The sequence below is a fragment of the Anomalospiza imberbis genome, chromosome 9, assembly GCF_031753505.1.
Source record: "Anomalospiza imberbis isolate Cuckoo-Finch-1a 21T00152 chromosome 9, ASM3175350v1, whole genome shotgun sequence".
Classification (NCBI taxonomy): Eukaryota; Metazoa; Chordata; class Aves; order Passeriformes; family Viduidae; genus Anomalospiza; species Anomalospiza imberbis.
The window spans coordinates 3,669,776-3,695,755 of NC_089689.1; the positions used below are offsets into that span (position 1 = coordinate 3,669,776).

Below are 25,980 nucleotides of genomic sequence, written 5' to 3' on the forward strand. Positions count from 1 at the left end.
GCCAGCAAAGTGAGACTGGAGTCTGACTGTATTCCATTCTTTTTTCTCAGTATTTTCATTAAGCTAAAGAGATCATCATATTAGGCAAGGTTTTATTTAGGTCAGGGCTGTAGCTGTGCAAACGAAGTGAATATTTGCTTTTCCTGGAAAAACTCTAAACAACATTTTCCTCAGTTGTTTGGGGCAAATATTTGCAGCTTTTTCAACTGAGACAAAATTAAAAACAAACCCCCAAAGTGCTGCTGGATTCAACCCAGGCTGAAGTACGCTGGAGTTTGCATAATATTTAATGATAATAAATAAAACTGAAACCCACTGACAACTGAAATGTTTCAGAAATATGAAAAGCAAATATTTCTCATTTCAACAGATTGGTTCCACTTGATATTCCACCACCTCAGCACACTCAAACTTTTACTTCTGTGATGAATTATTTTGCCCAGCTCTAGCCTAAACAGAGAGAGGTCTGGAAAAGAAAAGAGGATTTACCAGAGGATTTTCTTCAGTCCCCTGACAACAATAGCCATAATAATGGCACCTGCCTTCACATGGATCTCCATGTGATTGATTGCCAGAAGTAAACATCACCCATCTCCTGTTTGATGTCAGAGGAGAAGATTTGGTCTTACATCAGAGATTTACATGAATATCCAGTGTCCCCAGGTACAGCAATGCTGTTTTGATGCAAAAACAACTGGTTTTTTGATGCAAAAAAACAGGCTGCTTTTTTAAGTCTTGCAAATGAATCCAAAAGTGAGTCCAAAGGGAGCAGCTGAAGAAGCTCAGAGGCAGAAAGGTGCACTGGTGGGGTTTTTTTGAGTTCCAATCTCTGCAGGAAAGGATGCGTTGCCACGAGATGCTCAACAATCCTAAAAATCACCTTGAAAATTACACAGGAGCACAACTGAGGGACAAAACCAGTCCTGGAAGGCCAGCCTGGACTGCTCCACCACAAAATCAGCGCTGATTACCCTGTGAATGTGCTGCTGTCCTGGTAGCTTTGTCACCCTCAGCATTTAAAGCCAAGTGGCCCAGCCAGTGCTGCCCCTGTGACAGGTACATCCCTGCCACATCCCTTCTCGCCCTTTTGCACCAGCACGGGCTGGAGCTGGAAGAAGGCAGGGCATAAAGAGGAGGAGTGAACCCAGTTCAGCCACATCTCTCCTGTTGAGCTTTAACCCCTCTGAGCTCATCTGCAGCTTGACCCTCCTGCAGCTCCATGCACAGGCTCCATGCACAGGGCTGCTCCCTCGGGGGCCACTTTCTGGCCTACAAAACCTCCATTGTGATTGAGATTTGCAGATATTGGGAGCTGGAAGATGGTTTTATTTCCCACCTCTGACTCTGCAGGGGAAGCAGCTGTACAATGAATCACACAAAGGAGCTTGGCCTCAGCCTGTGGGACGTGGATCTGAGATCCTGCGATGGAAAGTCTCAAAGAATGCAGCTTAAAAGTGTGTTCCCCACAGAGAGAGGGGGCTATGCCGTGGCAGGCATCTCCTGGCCTCTCCCTGCTGTAGCTGGACTGTGCAGTTATGCTGAGGCTGAGGAGAGGCTCTGCAGATCCCTCCTGAGGGCACTCAAGAGCTGAGGATCCTCTCCATGCCAATGCAGAGGCATCAGGACAGCACAGCACAAGAGATGGAAACAGCCTCCACACAGCTCACAGTCCTTTGAGGTCTGCTCCATCCCCTGCCCCAGCAGCCCAGGGACCACTCAGACACCTCTGGGAAACAAAAACCAGGACATGGCAGTGTCCACGGTCCAATGGTTCCTGTTCTGGGACAAGCACCAGGCTCCCTCCAGCAGGCTGGGTGGCAGCAGAAACACACACAGAAATGAAGAGGTGCCTGGAGACCTCTGCACACCAGGCCAGTCTCACATGCATTTTTCTTAACTCTCAACCTCTATAATTATGCTCCCAAGACTTTCCCCATGATAAGGCAGCTGCTACCTGTGACAGGTGAGTTGGGAGCAGAATGCATCAGGACCTGATGCAACAGCAGCCACAAGCACAGCTTCTCAGTTCCAGAGGCCTGTGGTTCCCCCCCGATTGTGTTTGGAAGATTTTTTGGGGAACTGTTGGCTGATGGAACCAAATTCAATGAAACAAGAAGCTGAAATAATCCCAGGCAACTTCCAGAGGGCAGGGGATGAGTGTGAATCAGTCCCAAGCAGGATTGGCATCCTATAATGGAAAACACTGGCTATGGAGAGACAGCTGGGATGAAACCATGGGTGCTACCACAGGGGAGATCCTCAAACTCGTGAATCCTTTAAACACTGCCTGGTGGCAGTACAGACCTGCTCTCTGATAACGGGACACATGAAACTGGAAAGCAACAGGGGGAAAGCCCCTTGTGAGGGCAGAGCTGAATGCAAGGCTGCAAAGGGCTGCTGCTCACACATAACCTATCCCACAGCAGAACCCGCTGGCCCAGCTGGAAAGTGGCAGCTTTACTTTATGGTCTGAATAAAGACAGTAGGGAAAAAAAATTAATTGAGAGTACTGGATTAGAAATTATTAAGAGGCTGGGAGTAAGTTGTGGTGGCTTTGTTAACTAGATTTAAGATGTGTTTAATCAGTTGAGTTACCAAACCCTCCCAGACACTGGTTAAGGTGGAGGGTGTCTCAAGACTACAAGGGAACATTTCTCTCCCATATCCTTGTTCCCACATTGACTGAGAGTATTCAAAACCTCCTCTGCACCTCGAGGAAGCAACCCCACTGCCTGAACTCGGGATGTGAAATGACAAGAGCAGCATTTTAAACACCGTCCTTCTGCCTGCCACACTGCACTTGTATCACCCCTGTGAGCACAGGAGGCTCAGGAGTGATGAAAGGGGATGAAAGCAGGACTAGCAAGAAGGGTCAGGAGAGAGGGGCACGGAGGGGCCCTGGAGGGGAGAGCATCGCAGGCCACCTGGATTTGCCCCGTCACGCTCCTGCAGAGCCTCACAGGCAGATCCCCCTCTCCAAATCATCCTGCTGCACAGCCTCCTCCTGCACAGCCTCCTCCTGCCTGCCAGGGCTCCTCTCGACACTGCTTTGGAGAGGGGCTGAAGAGGATCAGACGCACTGAAACTCGCTCAGCTGGAGCCAGCCAGCCCCCTTTTCTTCTTCGGCACAGCCTGTCCCCCACCTCCGTGCCCCTCCACAACTGTTCTTATCTGCGGGGCAGGAGCTGGCTCCGGAGGAACATTACACCAGGCTGAGCAGGGCAGGACGGCCAGGAGCTGACCGAAGCTTTTCTCCCCTCCCAGCTTTTGTAGGCACAACCGTGTTCTTTGTCAGGGCTGCTCACCCTCATTTTCCCCGGCTGGTTCAGGAGCAGATCGGCCCCTCCTCCCCTTGCCCCTCCCTGCCGGCAGACAGCTTTGATCAGGAGTCCCCCTGCTGACATCCCTGTCTTTCCTCTCCCCTCCCTCCCTCCCTCCACCTTGGGGCCGAAACCCTCGGGGAGGGAGCGCTGAGGACTCGGATCGCCTCCCCGCACTAATTACAGCACATCTGGCAGGCAGGAGCCGCTGCTGCCCGCCCCGGCCGGGGACACCTGATGCCATTTGTGCACAGCCCGTGGCCACGGATCACAGCAGGCAGCTCCCGGGAGGGCCGAGGTGTGCCAGCACGGCTACTGGCAGCATCTTGCCAAAAGCTGCTTTCGGACCATCAGCACAGCAACCCAGAAAGGAGAGGGCAAGAGATCTGAGCGCCTCTTCCAGTGCCTAAAGGGGCTCCAAAAGAGCTGGAGAGGGATGTTTTGTTAAGGGCCTGGAGTGACAGGACAAGGGAGAATGGCGTGAAACTGTCAGAGGGCAGGGTTAGATGGGATATTGGGAAGAAATTCTTCCCTGTGAGGGTGAGGAGGCCCTGGCACAGGTGGACCAGAGAAGCTGTGGCTGCCCCATCCCTGGAAGTGCCAAGGCCAGGTTGGACAGGGCTTGGAGAAAGATGGTCTAATGGAAACTGTCCCTGCTCATGGCAGGGGCTGGAACAAGATGGTCTCTAAGGTCCCTTCCAACCCAAACCATTCTTGGATTCTGTGATTCAACCACTATCCCAGCAAGAGCAGCTCCCCGTGTCCTGGGGGATGCTGTGCTCGGTCCCAGCACGGAGCACAGGGATGCCCTGGCAAGCAGAGCTTGCCTACAGAGGGCAGGAAGGAGGAATCGGGCAGCAAAACACTTTTGTGCGGGAGGAAACGAACGGAGCGCTCCGCTTGAGAGCGAGGGGCAGCGCGGGTGGCTCCTCAGGGACCTCTCGGTGCCGGGGCCGCCGCGGGGGCTCGGAAAGAATCGCACGGAGCGCCGAGAGAGCTCCGAGCCCCGGGCGCGGCGGCAGCAGGGCGGTGCGAGGGGCAGGCGGGGCGCGGCGGGGCCCGAGGAGCGCCCGGCCCCCATCCCATCCCATCCCATCCCATCCCATCCCATCCCATCCCATCCCCATCCCCATCCCCATCCCCATCCCTATCCCCATCCCCATCCCCATCCCCATCCCTCCCCCGCCGAGCGCCGCGCCGCGGGTCGCCGCCCGCCACCCGGCAGGTTGTAAAGTCATTAACTCCCCCAGCCATGCCGGGCCGCGCTCCGCGGGCCCCGCCGCGCCCGCAGCCGCCGCTGGTGGGCCGCCGAGCCGCCTCCTCCTCCGCGGCAGCGGCAGCAGCAGCGCGGCATGGCCGCCGCTCCCCGCCGCCTCCTCCTCCTCCTCCTCCTCCGCGCCGCCGCCCCCCTCGGCGATAAGGTAAGCGGCGGCCGCCGAGCCTCCCCCCGCACCCTCCGTCCCTCCCTCCCTCCTGCCTTCCTTCCCGTCCTCCCTCCCCTCGGGGAGCCGCGGCGGGGCAGGGACGGACAGGGGTCCGACCCGCGGCCCCTCGCCCTTCCCCGCAGGTTTCGGGTTCCCGTGCTCCGGGATCCCCGCGCTTCCCTCCCGCACTCACGCGCTGCTTGGCAAGGGGGTTTCGTCGCCTGTCCCCCCGGCTGACCCCGAGGACCAGGCTTTGCCCGCTTGCCGTGCCTGGCACTAACAAAAGGCTGATGGGGGTGTGAGGATGCACCGAGAGGGTCCCAGCATCACCAGAGGGACCACGGGGGCGCGGCGCCGTTCCCTGGCTGGGGGTTCGCCCGAAGCTGCCCACCACCTTCATCCCTCCACGGTCGTCCCTAGCAGAAGGTTGACTCAAGTTTAGGACTGGAAACAAACAGATTTCCCCCTTCCCTGTCCCCCCCCAGGTGCCACCCCGAGCATGACTTTGAGCAGCTGCTTTCCCCACTAACCATGGGGTGCCTGTCCAGGCATCAGAGCCCCGCGCTCCCCTCATCTCTTCTCTCCTCCACAAAGGACCCCTCAACCTGGCCCTCCTCCCGTGGCACTTGTTTCACCGCAGCGCCGAGACCCCTGTGCCTGTCCCGTCTCCTTCCCGAGGCCCAGCCGGGGTGAATCGCCCCCGTTCCCGTGGCAGGGCCGGCAGAAATCCCAACTTCGCGGGGCGCCGGCAGTGCCCCTGCCTCCACGGGTCACTGCCTGCATTGTGCCTCGGCGCTCCCGTTTCCTCGAGGGGAACCCGGCCGGATTTCTTTGCTGCCTAAGGAATTCTGCTCTGCTAAAGGAAGAGGGTTTTGGGCTGTGTTTCCCACCCCCAGACTCATGGCTGGGATAAAGTAATCCCACATGAGCCATTTTAGACACAGAGAAGACCAAACACTGCAGATTTACTGGGGATAACTCAGGTTTGAGGAGCAGCAGTGTCTCCCGTTCTGGGCTTTGTCTTAATTTTGAAGCTCAAGTGTCTCATTCCCACTTTGTTTTTACCTCCCTGCACATCTGCTGCCTGTTCTGTTTACCCTGAGCTGCAGGGCTAAGTCAGAAGCTTCAGGCAGAGCAAGCCAGGTCAAGCTAAACAGATGTGAAGTCCTTCATTCGGGACCGACCAGGATGGACTCCTCCATCAACACGTGTACGCAAGCCTTGGCTGCTCCATTCTCCCTGCCCCCAGCAGCTGTGTTAGCACAACACCTCAGACAAAGGCATCCCCAGGTGGGAGGAGGGCTCCCCAGGATAAACACACACCAGCTCTGTGTCCAGCTCTGCCCTGAGATTCCCTTGCTCCCCACGGAGCAATCTGATCACAGATGATGCGGTGTGAATTGCCCCGATTGCTGGTACTGATCGTTGTCGATCTCTGGTGCAAAGCAGCACACAAAATGCTCATTGGGGAGTTCCTCCTGCCCTCCCGTTATCCATATAAAACATTTTATAAAGGGCATCAGAAAACCTCAATGCATAGTTTGGGCAAGCATCTTCCGAACTAACTTCCTTCCTAACTGCATTCAATGCCTCTGCAAAACCTGGTGATAGACATGTCTCACGTTCACTCCCTTCTCCTCCGTCACAGCTTTCCATCCTTTCTAGCAGCTTGCCCCAGGATAAGAGCGTTATCCTGCTTGCAGGGAATGACCTGACTTGGACCAAGTGTTTTGTAATGACGTGCAGCACTTGCCTGAGAACTTTCTGTCATGGCAGGATTATGAACAGAACTTGGTAGTGTCTCCACTGACTTCTGTTCATTGGTTTTCTAATTTGCTTTTCATCTGTACTTCATTATATGTCCAGATTTTTGTTACTTATCTGCTGCAATTCCACATCCTTAACAAGGATCCCCTTCCCTTTTCCCACAGATTACTGCTCTTCCTGATCCCTTAAAAATTATTCTGCATTGCTTGTTTTACCTCAGGATACCTGCCCCTATGAAAAACTCCTCAGATACCTTGTTTCAGCTTTTCTAGGGAAAATTTGGGTTTGTGTCTGCCTCAAGTATTGAATCTCTCACAGAGACTATTTAGTCTACATAAATAGTGTAAAACAATGACAAATGAGAAATAGCTTTATACAAACCCCACTTCTTTTGTAAAACATCGGGGCATAATTGCAACTGCTATTGTTTTTTCTCAGGGCTCTGGTGGAGTGCATCACCACAGCTTTAGTCAGAGAATGAGATGGGGAACCCAAACCAGGGGCGTTGAACAGGGTCATTCATTCCCAGATAATAATCTGCCATTCATTCCAGGCATTCAGACATCTGAAGCTACTTAGTATTTCAGTAAGTGGTGTGGTTTGCTGTAGAGAGAAGCCCTTCAGTAAAGGGATCGTGGAAATTTTTTGGTAGAGGACATACAGTTAACGGCCTCAGAAAAGGTCTGGGAAGAATTTATTTCATTTTCTGCTGCTGTTTCGAGTTGTCCTACGCGCTCAGACAGGGTTACGACAGCTACTGTGCCCTTCAGTGGTGGGCCAGCCCTCAAGGCTGCAGAGAGAGCCTTTCCCCCAGCTCCTCTATTAAGGAGGCATGTTTGTGGTTTCTCTTCCCAGACAGCTTTTTTTTTTTTTTTTTTTTTTTTTTTTTTCCAGGAGCCAGGCTCTAATGAATCTCAAGATTAGGCACAACAATAAGCAACACAGGGGACTGGGCCACCGACACGGTAATTGCAGTTATTCCCAGGTCTCTGGGAAACCCAGTGCAGCTCTGAGCTGATCCAAGGCATGACAGAGAGGCAGTGGAGAATTTATTTTATCCCTTTAAACTTCAGAAAGGCCGCCTGGAAATCCGATAGGATGTCAGGCCAGGCCCACCCTTCTGTGCAGGGCTGAAGCATTTTTTGCTTGTGGCAGCCTTTGTTTGGCAGGGGGGAGAGGGGAAGCAGCTGCTGGGCTTTGGCTTGGGCAGAAAGAGCTTTCAGTAGCACCGGCTTGGAGAGTGATGCTCCTTTGATACTGGCACGTCTGGAGACAGGCATTTTATCCTGGAAAAGTTCCCTGCAGGTTGGGGTTCACTGCTCTGCTCCCCCAGTGAGGGGACGGGAGGGCAGCCCTCCCACGGGCTCCAGCACAGGTGTGGAGGCACAGGAATTCCTTGGTTAGTGCAGAGAGGAAAAGCTGCAGCTCTCTAACCACCAGGTGCCAAACCACAAGCACCTCGGGGGAAATTCTTGTGGGGAGCACCTGGCTGAGCTGGAATATGGTCTGTCTTTTCTAGGGGTGGAAATTCTCACCACCTAAGGAATCATATCTCCTTTAGGCAGAGCTCTTGGCCAAACAAGCAGAGCCAGCCTTATAAAGGCTGGAGCCATGTGCCTCTCCTGTGCTCTGGTGTTTCTAGCCTGCTCCTTTACCATGATTCTGCAGCAGAGTGTACATTAGAGCAGCTCCAGCATCTCCCATAACCAGGACAGTGCAAAAGAGTTCAAAATTCAGCCCCTTTTATTTCTCCCTCTGTGAGGAGTAGGTGGGTAGGGGGATTCATTTGTCCAGAATTCACTCTTGGGATTTGTTGAGAGGCTTGGGAAACTGAAGCTGGGAGTTAATCTAATCTGGAGTCTGTCCCACAGTCCTTAATTTATTATCTAGACTTTTGGAAAATGCATATATCTTCAATTAAAAACAAGAACCATTTGTGTGTCGTGGTCAATGCAGACTTATTTATGACAATACAATAAATTCAGCAAATAAATTCAGACATTGGAACCAGCTGCCCCGGCTCTAAGTACCTGAAATTCCCATCCTAGTCCAGGCCTAGGACTCGGATGCAGTCATGCCATAAGGGACATGGCCAAGGGGACAGCTCAGCATTGTCCTTGCTTACACAAGAAAATAATGCTCCTAGGGAAGGTCTGGCAAGGGAGCTTGGTCATGGAAAACCTGAGAGCCAAATCAATCTGCTTAAAAAGTGATTGATTCCTCCAGCACGGAGAGGAGGCAGGAGCAGGGACTATGGATACGGGGGAACACATTCTGATAAAAGAACAAATCTCCCTGACTAGCATCTTTCAATAACTCTTCATCCTGTCAGTGAGGTACTGTGCAGAGATGTGTCCTATCCTATTTCTCACAGAAAGAAGCTCACAAAGGCAGGGATGCTGATCTCCCCCAAACCTCAGCTGTGCCCCCACATCCCTGTTCTCCCTGCACCCAGGCAAAACACCCCAAGAGCAGGAACCCTGAAAAGGAGCCTGCAGCTTCTCACCATCCCAAATACACAAACCCTGCTTTGTATCTCGGGTAGATAAACAGAGCAGACTATTTCACTTCACCTGTTCTTCTGCCCCTTCTAAACTGTTGGGATCACAAGATCCTCAGGGCAGGACTACCGTGTAGGTTACAGCTACACGTTTTTGTTGCCATCTGGGGAGAAGCTGTGCAAATATTGCAGTCTTTGGTCCATGTGCCTCATGGAAGGGGTAAGACACCAGCTTTGGTTTTTCCTCCAGCTATGGGAGAATCAATTTTGTGCTGAGCTCTCCACTCAGACACCAGATAAATCACTGGAATTCTCCTTCCCTACAGCTGTGAAGAGCTCTCCCACCCCAGCCTTGAAATATGTGTCACAAAGAAGCATAGGAGTGGTCAGGGAAAGATTTTAGCTGAAAATCCCTTACAATGAGAGACTTTTGGTTTATTTCCTTTGTAAATGTGGAAGCTGCATAGTCAGAATTTCCATTTGCAGTCTGATAGTACACAGTGAGACAAAAATTCTCATAGGAAATTGCTTAAGATGATAGTTTGGAAGAACAGAAAAAGATATTTTTGAAAACATGTCTATTTTAATTTCGTTTTCCTAATGAGCAGCTCAGCTGCTGGCCACAGCATTTGGTCCCTGTCAGCTCCAGCCAGAACACTGAAGTACAACAAAGAGTTTTGTTGTCTTGTTTTTGAAATGAACTATTTCAATCACTGGGGAGCAAAGCATCAGGTAACACGGTGCTTTTTTTTGCAGCAGAGTTGACCATCAGAAAGAGGCACTATGCACATTTCAACCATTTAAGGTACAACTTAAAACCATTTGCATAAACCAGCTGTATCCCCTCTGCCCAGAGGCTGTTCTGTTGGCAGGCACTGAGGGAGCACAAGTTCTCAGGCAGGAATCACACGACAAAATGAAGAGCACTTTGGCTTTATTACACCGTGAAAGAGCACCAAGCCAAGAGACAGCCCAAGTAGTGAGCAGAGCACATTTAGTGATGAGCAAATCCTGCAGAGTTTTCTCTCCCATCCATCAGTTCTGCTTTGCAGAGGGTTGTTTACAGTAAGACCAACTAAAACCAGCATGTTTTGCTAACAGTAGCACTGACACAACTTCCCTGAGCCCTTGCTGTAAGAAAGCACACTTCACAGACACGCACAGAGTATTCCTTTTTGTCCATTAATATTTAAACACTTGGCATTTTAGCTGGATAAATCCCTTCCAGTCACTGTCCTGTGTTAAACTCAGGGCTGCATTCAACACTACTCACAGCTGTGTTTCACTAAACTGCAGATTAATTCTTGCACAGGCAAGTTTGCAAAAGTCCCTGGGAGCTTTTAGACCATCAGACACTAAACAGGAAAATACTGCCAGGAAAAAAAAACCCAACTAAACCATGGAATTGCTTACCTGCTGGGAATTGTAGAGGCACAGCCAACAACAGCCTACTGCAAGGACCCTGCTGGGGCCAGAAGAGCTCAGGTTTGCCAAATTTAAAGGCTGACACCCAGCAAGGTGTGCTGGGAGAGGGAGCATTCCTCCTCTGAACATGGGTTTGTGGGGAGAGGCTCTGGTTCTGAAGCGCTCTTGAAAATTATTGGGGGATGAGGAGCCTGGATCTGAGCTGCTTTAGTCACAAAGGGAAGGTTATTCATGGAAATGCAGCTCTGAGGATTGACACCTGTGTACTCCCAGCTTCCCTGCAAGGCCAAGAACTGCAGCTCTTCCTCTTCTCTCCTGAGCCAGGCTGGGAGCGATGCTGTGGGGCCAGGCTGCAGCTGCTGTTACTGCCACACATGTCCAGCCCTACAGCCCTTCTCTATCCCTTGAGATCCCAAGACATCCTGCTTCCATGCAGGACTCAGTCTTGGAGGGAAGTTTTAATTTTGAGATCCTGGCGTGGCCCTACAGGACTCAGACCCTGGCACGTTTTTCCCACTGCTGGGTCTTTAGGAGGCATCCAGGTGACAGGACAGCTGCCTTTGGTGGTGAGGAGCCAGGTTCTGCAGCTAACAATGCTCTGTTTCTGTCAGGACAGTAGTGAGGCAGCAGATGGAGCTGGCACCTGGGATGAAGAAGTCACCAAGTGGTGGGGAGAGTGGAGCTCCTGGTCCACCTGCTCCCGGTCCTGCGGAGGGGGTGTCATGTCCCGAGAGAGGCACTGCTTGAGACAGAGGTGAGCTGTGGCGCAGCCTGAGCCCGTGGCCAGGGCAATGGCGTGCCCCAGACCTGTGTTTTGGGGCTGAACCTCCTGGGTTTGCAGGGTCAGCCGTTCCCTCATCTGTGGCCTCCGGGCAAGGAAGGCAGCTGTGGGCAGTGGTGGGGAAGGGTGACAGGAGAAGCATGATGCAGTGGGCAGGTGACACATTCCCTGAATTTGTCACCCACTCAGCTTGACTTATCTGATGGGGAGCAACGGGTTGGTCCTCTCTTGGAGTCCTGAAGATGACAGGGTTATGAGCTGGCTCTGTTCCTCTTCTCCTTTCCCTCACAAACTTTCATTGCCATGGCTGCTCTGACCAGCCCAGTCCTGACTTGTGGCCAGTTCCTGTGCTCAGGATGTGGGCACATACGGCCAGGCACCTTATGGGGACTTGATTTACTCCTGGCAGCAGCCAGCTCAGCCACATCTCAGCAATTTCCCCTCTTTATTCCCTGCAGAGCTGGCAAGTTTTTTTCCCTCTGTCATTTATCTGGCTGTCACCTGACAGCACCTGCATTTGTCCTCTACAGCTGTCACAGTCCTGGGATCAGTCGGATTGGGTTTGTGGGAGTGGGGAGAGCAGGAGAACTGCAGCTGCCTGAACTTCTGCTGTCCTCTCTGGGCTACCTTGATGCCAATTCCCCCTCCTCCTCTTCCTCCTCCTCCTCCAGCAGCTCTGTAACCTGCTGCTCCAGGCTGGTGGGATGTTAATGAGAGCAGGCATCCTGCAGCACAGCTTTCCCTTCTGCGTGAATGCACTCCTGAGCAGAGCAAGGTCAGACCAGGGCCCCCGACCTGCCCTCCTTCCTGCAGCAGAAAACTTCTTTTTGCTGAGCTGGTTGACAGCATGGTGATGGTCCAGATGTGCTGTAGGACCTTCCCTCTGGCTGTGCCCTCCTTGGATGTCTCTGCTGCTCCTCTGCTCCAGCACCCTGGGAAAGCAGTGGGGAACAGCACGGGGATGGAGCCTGGGGCTGTCCTGCACCCCTACAGCCAGAGCAGCCCTTCTGCCCTTTGCCTGCTTCCAGAAGAGAGATTTTTCTCTCCATTTGATGCCAGCTCTGTCCTTGACTCCACAGCTGGGGAGGGAAGGGTTTGCTGTGGTGTTTTAGTCCAGGGATCAAATCTGAATTACAAAAAGAGAAATCCCAACCCAAAAGTTTCTGCAGCTTTAAGGTGAATGGCTTAAGTGAGAGCCAGGTATGACCACAAAGCAATTTTTGCCTGAGTGTGCAGGAAGCCTCTGCTTCTGAAAGGCATGGTACTTTTGAAGTCTTACTGCAAATTTAGGCTCTGCCTGTGTCATGTAAAGCATTGCTCTGGAGACACAGCTGCAGTACCTCCAGCCAGGCCAGCCTGAATATGCTTATGCTGTTCTTTTTATCCTCAGTTCCCAGTGCTACTGACACATTGCCTAAATTATTTTGCAGATCATCACTGTGTTGCCCTTACCTGTGGTCTCAGCCACTCTCCATATATCTTCATCACTTTCAAGAATTTTTTCTGTCTTTGCATCAGCCCAGGATCTCCCGAATAGCTCATGTTGCCCAGAGTGAAAGGTTCAAGTGTTGAGAAATTCCTGTGGTTTTAGTTCATCACCTGTACCAAGCCTTCTCTGATAATCTGTTGGGGTGGCCAGTCCCCCTGACAGGCACCATCTCTCTGCCTGTTGCACAGTGGATTCTGAAATCACCTCCCCCAGTCACTGCAAATCCTGGGCACATCCACAGGAACGATGGACCATCAGGTTCTATTGCCTTTTGGTCACATCAGCCCTTTTGGAGCTCAGAGGTGAAGGGACACAGGGGTGCCAATACTGCAATTGCTCCCTGTCTGCTCAAGCTACCCCAAAACAAGAACAGCCTAAAATCACAGCCCACCTAAAAGCACTGAAGATGTGTTTCAGAGGAGATGTTGTCCAGTCTAGACCCAGAAAGCTCTGCTCTGATGAAACACCTGCCTTGTTTCTCCCACTTAAGTTAGGCCTGACTCCTGTGTCATCCTCAGTACCTGGGTACTTCACAGACCTCCAGCTCATGTCTGGAAACTTCTGCTTTTCAGGCTCCAGATGCCTCAGGGAACAAATAGCACCATGTGTGTTGGTCAAGCCAAGCACTACCAGCTGTGCCAGCAGCAGGTGAGAGCCACTTCCAATTCTGCCTGGTCCTTACTGGGGGGTGTGGGACTCAGTGGGTCCTACTTGGAGCTGCAAAATCACCAGCACTGGGGCTGGGACTGCTCCCTCAGAGGATGGAGACAAGGGATATGATCCTCTCCTGGGGTGGATGGTGTGCCTTTGAGGATGTGGGAGATGGGCTCTATTCTTTGGGACTGGGAGATGGGACAAAAGAATGTAAAAGCATATTTGTTGTGGGGTGAGGGGTGGGATGAAGTTTTTCCAGCTTTTCCTGTTGCTGCTTTTCCCATTGCTGGAAGGAATTTTTGCAGGGCTGTTAAACGCAGCTGTTTGAGAGGCCCTGGGCAATGAAGGCCTGGCCTTTCCGCCTCTCTTAGGGGACCTCCAAGTCCATCACCAATTCCTTCCAGGCTGGACAGGGCATTTTCATCCTGCAAGGATGGAGCAGGGACAAGCAGCAGTCACAAGAATGGCTGTGAGATAAGGAGCTTTTTGATTGCATTTATTCCCTCCACAGCCCTGCCCAGCCAACACAGCAAGCTTCAAACAGCAGCAGTGCTCCAGTTTCAATGCCAAAGCCTTTGGGAAGCGCTATTACCACTGGATGCCCCTCTATCCAGGTAGGTTTTCAAAACTTCACACAAGGGGTGAAGGTCAGAAAACACCCACAGGATCTTCTTGGGCACAGAAAAGTAAAATCCTAGGGGACAAGGGATGGATGCTCCTGGCTGCTCTGTGTTGCTCTGAACAGGATGCTGATCCATTTCCTACACAGCGACTTCACATGGGTGTCCAGCTGTCCCTTGAGGCCCAGACTGAGTTCACCTAAGATATTCCCCTGTTTCTGGACTCACCTGTTTTTCCATTAGCTGCCGAGGGGACATGGAACACCTGCACCTGCAGCTGCTCCGGTGAACAGGGCAGAACTGGCCACCAGCCCACACAGTCCGTGCCCCTCTTACAGCCCTTTTTTTGCTCTTGTGCGTTTATGCGTGGCCTGGCATCTGCTGATGCACATTCCCACATTGGGCACAGTGACGGCACTACAAGGGCATGGCAATGAAGAGGGTTTGCCAGCAGGAAGTATTTCTGCTGGGCATGGTCCCCAGTGCAGCCTCACACCGTGACCCCTTTGCTGCTGTAAAGTCCGTGGCCTTGGGGTGTCGTCGTGAGTATCAGGAACATCCAAGGTGACATCAAACCATCAGCAGGGACAAGGGGAAGGTCCTCTTCCTCAATGCCCACCTCTGGGCACCTTGAGCTGCCTGGTGACCCTGTGCTCTGTCCCTGCAGATGACTACACCAGTATCTCCAACAAGCCGTGTGACCTCCAGTGCACGACCCGGAGTGGAGAGAGGCAGCTGATGGCCCGAGCACAGGATGGCACCTCCTGCAAGGACAGGACCTATCAAGGGGTCTGCATCGCTGGGAAGTGTGAGGTGAGGCCCTGGGAGGAAGCAGTAGAGAAACTGGGATTTTAATTGCATGGCTGGACCTCCTGGTCATCGCAAAGCCAAGGGGTCCCAGCAGGGAACTGAAACAGAGGCCTTGCATTGGATTAATTCACTACTACCCCCCCAGAACCTCCCCAAAAGAGCACACAGGGAAAGACCCTGTGGAGATAAGCTAGCCCCAGGAAACCCTGTCTTGTTTTGTGCTTTGCAGCCAGTTGGGTGCGATGGGAGCCTGTACTCGCCCCGGACCATGGACAGATGCAGGGTGTGTGGAGGGGACGGCAGCACTTGCCACCGTGTCTCGGGCACCTTCCGAAAGGCAATCTCACAGATAGGTACTCCCTGCTACCAGTCTGGAGACTTCACCTGCTGCTTCTTACCACCAGCTGGCACGGAGGGGGACTGGCTTGAACGTGGGTAGGAGCTTTCCCAGCTGCTTGGTGGAAAGAGTTGAGGAGTGCCACCACCCCTGCTTAAACGCCTGTGTTTTGTCCTTCTCACTTAATCATCAGAGGAGATTGGTTTGATGTGCTCTATATTAGGCTGGTAAGGTTTCCCTTCACCTGTTTAGAATAGGAAGCAGCTGGGGATCTATTTGTTCCTATTGATTTTGGCATCTCGCCCACCTCAGATAATGTGAAGAGATCAATAAATCTTCTTTCATTTGTGCTACGTGTTCATTTGAAACTTAAGCTATGATGAGGGTCACGGCATTTTTTCAACCTGCATTTAATCTCCTGCTTTCCCCAGTCCTGTGGCTGGCACAGCTGAGGGACAGTCCCCTCTGAAATTGGGATGAGGTTCCCTGCAGCCTGGTGGCCCTGTCCTCCAGCCACAGGAGGAATGGACTGTGGTATGCTCATTAGTAATTAACGAACTGTGGTTTGAGGATGTTTCGGAACAACATTTCACACTGTTGTCGTTTCACTAGTTTGCCTCACTCCCTACAAACAGCAGCCTAGAAAAGCACTCAGGCCCCTTTCCAGGGCAGGCGTAATGGTCTTACCCCCTGTAGCAGTATGGGTACAGTTTTGGCCTCCCATTCCAGCCCTCATAATATCTTACAGAACAGACAGGATCTCCATTTCCAGTGGGAAAGACAAAACTGCCAAACCATGCAACTTTTAAAGCCTCTTATTTCCTCTCCCTTTAAAGGTCAATTTTTATGTTACTCCTGAGACAAATTCCACGGAGTCAGGAGCTGAGGGGACCTATGGTCTTTTTCCACCCTCTGTTCAGCATCAGCCCTGATCACTACCAAGCTTTTTTTCTGTGTTCTTGCCAGAAAGAGTGTGAAAGCACATTCATCCACACCCTCAAAGCCAGACTGTTTCATTGTGCAGTTCCTTCCCGACTCCAAACCCAGCAGTGCTCAGACTGACATCCGTAACGGTGATCTGTTAATGGGATTTCAGAGGAGATCTGGGATAAGAGCTTACCGACTGGTGCAACGTGCATTTAGGTCCTTTGGCACCCTGCTCCTGAAGGGCAGTGCTGTCTCCCTGCAAACACACTTGTCCCATGAGCTGCTTTTCCCACTGAGACATTTTTATTCTGCCCTCAGGGTCTCCTCACGCTCTGTTCTGTTCCTCAGGTTATGTGTTCATCACCAACATCCCTGCTGGTGCCACAGACATCCTCATCATTGAGCGCAGGAAAACAGAAAACATCCTGGGTGAGCAGAGGAGCTGGATGGCTGTGGAGACCCCAGTTCAGCTGCCTGGGAGGTGGGAGGAGGCTCTGTGCACTTCCACCTACGCTGTGAGAGAGCTACTGAGAGCATTTCCTCCAGGGTAGCTACGTGGGTGCTTCATCTCTCCAAAAACCAAGGCTACCGCATCTCCAGTGCCAGGAGAGACATTTGGAACCCGTTTGCTATGGGCAGGGCCTGGGGTTCTATTTCTGCTGGGCTTTCCTCATTTGTGGGCTCTTTGCTCTTCTCAGTGCCAGAGTTCTGCAGAATGTCCCATTTGTCTGTTTTCTCTCTCTTTGAAGCACTTGCAGATGAATCCGGGCATTTCTTCTTCAACGGCAACTCTGCCATTGACAACCCTCAGAACTTCAGGGTGGCTGGCACCGTCTTCAAGTACCGGCGGCCCTCGAGCCTGAACTCGGATGGGCTGGAGTATATCATAGCTCCTGGGCCCACTAACCAGTCTCTGAATGCCATGGTATGTGAGGAACCAGCTTTAGGCTTCCCTGTCTTGCCTGCCTCCCTCAGATAACCGGAATATAACCTGGTTCCCAAGCCAAACCCGAGTGTAGGTGGGTTGAGGAAGCCAGACAGGTGGGTGGGGGCTTTCCTTTTGGATTTATGAGGATGCTGTCTTCTCTTAACACCCATCACCAAACAGATGTGGCTAGAAAAGGCTTTTGGAAAATTCATACCCTTAAAATAAAAGCACTTTTGTTTTCTTTCCCCGTTTCCTCCAGTACTATAACTTTAATGGGAAAATGCCTCACATAACTTATGACTACACTGTCCCACGGACACCGCCTCTCCGAACTGCAGCCCCTGCTCTTGCCAGGCCTCTCTATCACCACCTACCAGTGACCAGCCAGAGCCATCCCATTCCAGCCAACTCCAGAGCTGCTCAGACAGACTTCAACGCCACGTGGCTCTCCCTGTCACCAGATGACACCAGTGAACAGCTTCCTCTAAGGGAAGGGCATGAAGATTTAGACTTTGGTCCCCCGCACTTCTTCCAGACCAACTCTACCAGTCAGACCCAGCACTGGGGCTGGGAACAAAGTGAAGAGAAGGAGAAGTACGACTTTCAGATCAGACAGGTCTACCATGCAAACACAGCAGGAGAGGAAGAGGAGGAGGAAGCAGTTGGTGGAGAAACAGAGTTGGGTTGGTTGCTTTGTTCTTCCTTCCCCTGTTTTATTGACTGGAAGCAGGCATTCTGCAGTGGTCTTGAAATCTGAGGTGGCTTTAACATCAGGGTGAGCAGGAGGGAAGGATGGTAAATAGTAGGATGGAGACTGTCAGGGAGCAGCAAGGGCCAGTAGCTCTGTGAGGGGAGGGGAGGCTGCGAGAGGGAGGCCACAGTGAGGAGGTGTTAGGTCATAGGTTGGACTTGATGATCTCAAAGGTCTTCCCCAACCTGGTTCATTCTGTAGTTCTGTGATCCTGTAACATGGGTTAGGCAGGGCAGTGACAGCAACAGGTCCTAGCAACGGTCCCGTGATCATCAGGGGACAAGTCAAATCCGAGATCGATCTGGGAGAGCCATACAACTGTTCAGGAACAAAGAACACGTGCAACATTGTGCAGCCCAGGTTTGAAGGCCCAGACTGGAGCTTAAATGAGGCTCCAGAGCAGTGGGCAGACAGAGTGAGGGGTTGGCCAGGGTAATTAAAACCTGCTGATGCTCTCTGGTAAAAACTTTTGATTTTTAGGCTGAACACAATGTTTTTTTGCCTTGTTAAATGCCACATGCTGAAGTACAAGCCATCCCATATAGTTAAAGCATGTATTTTAATTCCAGCTCTCAGGTTCAACCAAATCTCCATCAGCACAGCTGTGCCCTACAGCATGAGGAGACCCGAGCTGTCGGAGAACAGCCGTGTGACATCCTCCAGGCTCCGTCTCTTCAGGCGCCTCTGTCACCGAGGCCCTCACAACGCTGCCTTTTGCAGGGAGCTGCAGCCCCTGGCAGCCAGGCTGGCCCCCAGGAACTCCACGGCCAGGCTCTGGCCCCGCTGGCCACAGGGCCTCCACAGAGCCCTGGCTCGCAAGAACTCGCTGGAGGACTTGAAGGTGGAGGTGTTTGCTGGGACTCAGGGGGAAGCAGCCAACAACAGCATGATGGCATCTGTGGAGAGCCCTCTGCTCGGGGCCAGCCCGACCGCCGACATCAGCCGGGCAGAGCCTCTGCGAGCCCCTGGCACTGAAAGGTGGCCCCTGATTTCCTGGGCAAAACAGCATGGTTGGCTGGGGAGGGAGGGCCAAGCCAGTCCCCTTCTGTCCTTGATGTCCCCATTCACCAATGTCTATCCATGGAAGCTGCTGTAGGTGCTTCCTCCAAGGACTGGTTGTTACAACTGGCCTGACACGGAGCTCCTGGAACATATGTCTGGGTCCATTTAAATGGGTGCTGAAGGACCTTATCCATGCAAATCCATAGCATGTCACATATACACATATACCATCATGTCACACCCCTCCTGTCCCATTCCTCTGGGCACGTAAGCTTCTGAAGCTTCTGTAAACATCTGGCAGGAGACTGAAGACCAACTTTTAAATATTTCTGGCAAGCCACATATGAACTCTCCCCACCACATTATACGAAATGAGGAAACCTTAATTGAGCATCCCTTTCCAACTCAAACCATGCCTCGAGGCGAGGTACAAGCTGAGGCTGAGGGCACCCCCGTGGCTGGCAAACCATGATATATACACAAGACTCACTATGAACGATGCTTCTTCCTTGCTAGTTGAATTCGGGAGGTGGATCAAGGCTTTGCATTCTCTGTTCATCAGTGGTCTGACTTGTCCAAGGTGGGGGAAAATGGAAAGCAGAAACACTGGCTTTCTTTCCATCTTCAAAGACAGCAAGGAGGAATTTCCCTACATTTCACGTTTGCAGCAATTTTTTTCATTTTTAGCTCACACCACCTCCTTTTTCCACAGCAATGAGTTTGATGTGAGCCCCGTGGGCCATGACGACATCAGCTTGGCTGACATGTATCGGTGGAAAGTCTCAGCTTATGCCCCCTGCAGCTCCACCTGCACTTCAGGTAGGTTTGGCTTAAGGTGACTGATCATGTGAGGTCCTTTTGGGCTGTTGAGGGAGAGAATCCTGGTATTTCTTTATATGACAGGGAGAGTTTCAGATGCAGTGAGCACTCCAGCTATTTAATGCTGGTGGGAGGAGGCTCTTGGCTCTGATGGAGCACGGCTGAGGGTGTTGCTGGCCCAGCAGGTATCAGCACCTCCTATGCCATGTGTGTGCGCTACGATGGAGTAGAGGTGGATGAATCCTACTGTGATGCCCTGACCCGACCAGAACCTACTCACGAATTTTGCACAGGGAGAGACTGCCAGCCTAGGTGAGTGGAAGTGATATCAGCTGTCCACGGGGAGATATCTAAGGATCATTTTCTGCTCAAGGCATACAGCTGTTTTGGGGCTGAAAGGTATGCTTAAACTAAGAAGACCTCATGTCCCCTTGCAAGCAAAAAGAGGGGAAGATTTTGGGACCTGAATTGCCTGCTAAGGGCAAAGCTGGTTCAAAGGCCAGCACCACATTTACTCAGATGTGATGAGCAGAACCACAGCAGCAGCTGCTGGGTGAGGGTGTGCAGGTACAGCCCTGCCACCCCATGCCCCTGGTCCCCCTTACCTGGGTGTTCCTTTGTGCTTTCTCTGCTCGTGGAGGTGGGAGACCAGCCGGTGGAGCGAGTGCTCCCGGACCTGCGGCGAGGGCTTCCAGTACCGCACCGTGCGCTGCTGGAAGATGCTGGCGCCGGGCTTTGACAGCTCCGTCTACGATGACCTCTGTGAGGCAGCAGGGCTGGCCAGGCCCATGGAGAGGAAAGCCTGCAAGAACAAGGCCTGTGGGCCCCAGTGGGAGCTCTCCGAGTGGTCCGAGGTAGGCTTTGCTCCCAGAGCTGAGCAGCCAGGGCTGGGGTGGGGCCTGGAGGAAGGTGGCTGGCAGGTGTTGGGTGCTGAGGAAGCCCCTGGCCGACTGCACCCTGGGGAAACAAGGAGTGCCTTTATCTGCACCTGCCCTGTTCTGTCACTGCTCAGCAGACAAAGCCCAATGCAAAACATTTTTTCTAAGGTCACTTCTAAAGCAGGACAGTGACCAAGTGAAAGCCTTGCCAGCAAGAAGCTTCCTTTTCTGGACGATCCAAACTGAGGGGCAACTGGGAAACAGTACCATGGAGATACAAAAAAAACCTGAAAGCCCATTGCAGTCCCTTTGACTGACTGCTCTGGTTGTGGCCCAGTGACTTGGAACAGCAGTTTAGGCATCAGCCCATTGATGTGTTGGAGCTCTAGGTCCCAAATGAGCAGCAAAGAGGGGCAGACACACCTTTTTCTGTCCCTGCTGGGGCCCTTCTGTCCTAGAGCAGCAGGAGGCAAACCGGAGGCGGCACAGGCGCTTCCCCACCCTTGTTCTGTGCTCCGGGGCTGACTCGGTGTGGCCCTTGCAGTGCTCGGCACGGTGTGGCACGTTGGGGACGATGAAGCGCGAGGTGCGCTGCTCCGTGGAAGCTGCCCTGTGCGACGAGTCCCGCAAGCCCAGCAGCGAGAAGGAGTGCACGGGCCCGCCCTGTGACCGCCGCTGGACCACCTCCGACTGGGGCCCCGTGAGTCCGGGTCTGCTGCGCCCCTTGCACCCAGCGCTGGGCTGGAGGGTGGGAGCAGCTGGGCAGATACGCTGCAGATCTCTGTCGGCTCTCTTCTGACAGAGGCCAACCTACAGAAACTAAAAAAACCTCTGCTTTTGCCTCTCCTTGCTGTATATTTTGGTTAACTGTGAGCTGAGCTGTAGTCAATAATCTGGGAAGCTCACGGCACCTGGAGAATGGAAGCCCCTGAATAAATGAACCTCTAAAGCCCCTTGGGATCCAGTGCAACAGTCCCAGTGTCAGGGCTGGACTCTGGGCTCAACTCTGCTGGCACCACCAACTTTGACCTCTCCAGTTCCCTGCTTTCTGATGTGTCTAAATGCCTTTTGCTCTCCAAGTGCTCAGGTCCGTGTGGTGAGGGGCGCATGAGCCGCTTCGTTGCGTGTCGCAACCTGGAGGGCAAGGTGATCTCCAGCTCGCAGTGTGACCCGGCCACCAAGCCCCTGGCTGTCCACCCGTGTGGAGACAAGAACTGCCCCGCACACTGGGTGGAGCAGGAGTGGGAGCAGGTAAATCCAAACCCAGCCCTGTGTCCTCAGACCTCCTTTCCACCCCATAGCCCACAGGATGTGGTGGGAGCTTGGTTCCCTTGGCAGAGCACAGTTGTACAGCGTGACCTCCAGACATGGATCTGTATCCTTGTTCCAGCTCCTTTGAGGAAGAGGGAAGGAGTAGTGACTATCCCAGCTTGTCCCTGCCGTACCCCATAAAAACACCAAAGTTTGTGGCATTTGCTGCCTTCTCAAGGAGCTCCACGGGAGGGCAGCAATACCTTGAGGAAACTGCTCTCCCACCTGGCTCCTCAGCAGAGCCTTGTTCAGTCACTCCCACAGAGGACATGAGTTTCCCACCAGTAAAGAGAAAGTCTGAGCAAAACCGGCTTAGTCTCTGATAAGTAACAGCTGGAGGTAAACCTGAACCACAGCCCAGATCCTTGTGCTGAAGTCACATCCAGACCATAATACTGTACTTACTTCAGGGATTACAGTCCAGTGAATGTGGTCCAGGTGCTCTGTTCCACCCAACACTCAGTCTCTGCACATCTTTTTACTCTCTTTCTGTTGCTCAAGGCCAAAAGACTTCATGCTTCCCCATACATGCGGATCCATATCCCAGAGTATCCAAAGAAACACACTGAGTCAGTTGTGAGGCTTGGGCTTTTTCTCTGAAGTCTTGAGCAAAACAGGGATCCATATAGCACTAAGGTTCCTAGAAGAAGGTTTCTAGGAAATAAGGGAAGCAACCAAGCCCTCTTCCCTCAAATCATGGCTAAGGCTCTCTTCTCACTTTGCTCCCTTTATAGCTGCTGACTGTGTTCAGCTGAGCTTCCTCCAGCACCAGTAACAAGCACAGGCTGGTTAAACCTGGCAGTTCTGTAGCCCTCCCCTGCTCTGACCCTCTATGTGGGTCACACACAGTCCTGAAGTGCCATTTTCTGCTGTGAAACTCATCAGAGCTCTGAAAAACCAGCTGAGCTCCCCACCTTTGTCCGTGCCAGCTTCTTCGCTGTGCTCTCTCCACTGATGAGCACTGAGTTTTCAGGATGACTAAGGGTGGATGCAAGCCAGTTGTGCTGGCCCTGCTGTGGTGAAAAAGGACTCAAAGCAGTGAAATCTCAAACTGGCAACTGCCTGCATGGGCATCAGGGAGCAGATCCTGCCTCCTGCTGCTTTTCCTGGTGGTGTCCTGAGGGAAAGAGCCCTCCCAGCTCAGCCTGCATAGCTCTGGGTTCAGCAGTGCTTGTCTGTGCACATCACCTGCACTGCACCACTTGGGTCCCCTTGGGCCCACACAAAGCTTGGCAGTACTCCAAGATGTAGGTTGCTACACGCGCATGCTATGTGGATTTTCAGAGCAGAGATATACATAAAATAGGACAGAAACAGCCTCTTGCAGTCTTAGCTTGGCTGCTCCAGGCGCCCTGTGGTAGCTGCTCTTGAGGCCAGCCAAGGTGAACTCAGCTGAACACTAATTACCAGCATCTGTCCCTGCTCCCTGGGAAATCTGCTCCTGTGGCCTGGGCAACACTTCCCTCTGTTACACTGGTGTTGGCACAGGCACTAAGCCTTCCTTCTGAGCAGAATGCCCTCTTGCCTGAAGCTGGAGCATCATTTGTTACCACGCTGCTCTGTTCCCTCGCAGTGTGACGCCAGCTGTGGGCGAGGGACGAAGACCCGGCTGGTGCTGTGCGTGGGCCTGGAGAACGGGCTGTACAGGGAGTACCCTGAGAAACGCTGTGAGACCTCTCCGAAACCTGAGGAACAAGCTGTCTGCTTCAGGAGGCCGTGCTCAACGTGGTTCACCACCTCCTGGTCCCAGGTAGGGCTGGGGGTGCTGGGGAAGGGGCAGGGGAGGCCTGGTAGCCCTGGTTGGTGGAGCAGGACCTGTGCCGAGGCTCTCTGGCAGCCTGCTCTGCCAAGGATTTGCCAAGTCTGGATGGGACCCCAAGTTCTGCTCTGCCAAGGATCTGTCAAGTCTCGATGAGATCCCAAGTTCTGCTCTTCTGCAGAACAGGCAGCAGGATGAGAAACTGGCACACGCTGGCTGGAGAAAATCTTGAAGCATGGGGGTTATTGCCTCAAGAAGAGCATGCACCACACTCCAAGCATGCAGGATACAGCTGTGTCTGCTCCACTGCCAGAAGTCTATGTTTTGTCTTTCTCTCTTTCCCTTAATAGTAACCGGTGAACATTTAGGGTATGGGAAGACTGGGGAGCTGTGTCTGGCTTATAGCAGCCATTTTCTCCATTTTCTGTCACAGCATCAACGCTCCATACAAAAATAGTTCTGAGCTGCCGCAAAGAGATGAAAAGCAGACTCTCCCTTGTTCTGCCCCAACCCCAATCAGGGATGCTTTCCTCCAGCAAGAAAAAAAAAAAAAAAAAAAAAAGAAGAGTAAGTTTGAGATCAGTGTGGCACTTGACCCAAACCTCCTCAAGAACAGGGATCCAAAGCAGGGACTGGGAGACCTCAGTAGAGCAAGGAACTTGGGAGCTATAGAAAAACAGAAAATGCCTCTCATGCTCTCTCTGCTGTTTCTTGACCCCGACAGTGCAGCAAGACGTGTGGTGCTGGTGTGCGACTGCGGGAGGTGAAGTGCTACCAGGGGGAAGCGCTGGCTCAGGGCTGTGACCCCTCTGCCAAACCAGAGGCCAGGCAGACCTGTCAACTCCAGCCATGCCCCACAGAGGCACCAGGTATGTCTGGGAGGGCAGGGAGGTGGAGGAGCCCTTGGCTTTGTCCGTGATGTCCGTGCTGGGGAAGCACATCTTCTTTGTAACCCCTTCTGTGTGTGCTTCTGCTTCATCCCCAGAAGATGCCTGTGAAGACAAAGCGACGGCCAACTGCGTGCTGGTGCTGAAGGTGAAGCTGTGCTCGCACTGGTACTACAGGAAGGCCTGCTGCTGGTCCTGTCGCCTCAAGTCATCCTGAGTGCTGCCAGGCCCTACTTTCCTTCCAAGTTTGGGGCAGCAGCCCCCTCAACCCAGACTTTCCACTTGAAGCCACCCCACTCGGCCTGGCTGTGGAACCAGTCTCTGTAGAGCAGCCTGCTCAATGAGGAAGGATTTTTATGACTTAGTCATCACTGTTCCCTCTCCACCAAGAGGGTTTTACACAAGACAAACCATCAGTGCCTAGAAAGCTACTGAGGAGTGAGTTGGGAGAGCCTGTCCCTGCTGTCACCGTCCCCGAGGGCGCCGAGGCCAGCCTGTGGCAGGGCAGGGACAGCAGCATCCCTTTGCTCTGCCCTGCAGGCTTCCTACTACAAGGGCAACTGCCAAAACACACTGAAAAATTGTGTCACAATAAAGAGATAAACTATGAAACTGTGGATTTGGGATGCATGTGCCTAGGCCAGAGCCAAGGGAGGAGCAGGGCACACAAGAGGAGCAAAAGCAGGAGCAGGAAGGGTGGGGAGGAAAAATCCTTGCACCAGCAGAGCTTCCAGGCAGCACTGGAATAAGCCCTTCTGGTGTTGCCTGCCAAAATAACAGAAACCACTCCTGGTTTGTATTTCAAAGTCCTCATTTATTTCTGACATTGAATTTGGACCCATAGCTGAGCAACAAAGACAGAGAATAATAACAGGAGGAATCTGAAGTGGAAAAAAACCTGGGATCCCTGCCCCTACCCCATCCTGTTCTTCCACCAGCTCCCAAACCCTCTAATTCTCAGCTGCATCCCCTGTCTTTTCAGCCCTTCCAGACTCACCCATTTCCCTGTAGCTGTGCCAGACCCAGGGCATGTGTTGGCTGCAAGGCCAACCCTCATCTTGGCCATCTGGCTGCTCTGGAGCTGCCTCCCCAGCCTTGGTGCCTTGTTAGCCCACGACAGGTCACACTTAATTTGCTTGTGATGAAGATGACAATGGAGTGGCCTTCCTGCAACCACAAAGGTGACCCACAGAAGTGTTACTCCCACCCTCTGGAGGTCACGGCGCTGCCATGGCGGTGGAAAGCCTTTTTGTGTGCCAAGAGGTAGAGTTGGATGCCAGGAGCTGCCGTGTCCGTGTGCTGGCTCTGCGCCCGCCAAGGGGACGGCATCACGGGGCCGATTGGCAGAGACCATGCTGGGACACATTAACTTCTCCTGGCTCCCAGCACGATGACACCTAGCGGAAAGATGCTCTGGTGGGAAGGAACGAGATTTATCAAGTTAGCCAAGATTTTCTTCCAGTTACAGACCATGTTTTCAGGGAGGAGCACTGGCTAGATGGGAAGCAGTAGGAGCCACAGACTGTTGACCAGTGGGATCCAGAGAGCTTCCCTCCTGCCTGCCCTTAATGTGAGAGGACATTAAAACCTG

At 52.7% G+C, this 25,980-nt stretch overlaps 1 protein-coding gene and 1 long non-coding RNA gene across 2 annotated transcripts; one reads left to right on the top strand and one right to left on the bottom strand.

The window, feature by feature from the left end:
• Positions 1 to 4,572: 4,572 nt before the first annotated feature.
• On the top strand, positions 4,573 to 25,006 carry LOC137479120 (ADAMTS-like protein 2). Its single transcript, XM_068199402.1, is given in 19 exon segments — positions 4,573 to 4,596; positions 4,599 to 4,741; positions 11,053 to 11,190; positions 13,279 to 13,354; positions 13,872 to 13,974; positions 14,648 to 14,793; positions 15,020 to 15,143; positions 16,403 to 16,483; positions 16,804 to 16,979; positions 17,242 to 17,665; positions 18,303 to 18,711; positions 19,448 to 19,554; positions 19,740 to 19,866; positions 20,195 to 20,408; positions 20,977 to 21,132; positions 21,513 to 21,683; positions 23,317 to 23,493; positions 24,227 to 24,371; positions 24,488 to 25,006. Coding segments are annotated over 19 exon segments (3,060 nt in total). The 3' UTR covers positions 24,607 to 25,006.
• On the bottom strand, positions 18,939 to 25,581 carry LOC137479121 (uncharacterized). Its single transcript, XR_011001974.1, has 3 exons — positions 25,387 to 25,581; positions 20,160 to 20,356; positions 18,939 to 19,598 (listed from the first exon to the last, which is right to left on the bottom strand). It is a non-coding gene; the product is annotated as an uncharacterized lncRNA (long non-coding RNA).
• Between the last annotated feature and the right edge of the window lie 399 nt (positions 25,582 to 25,980).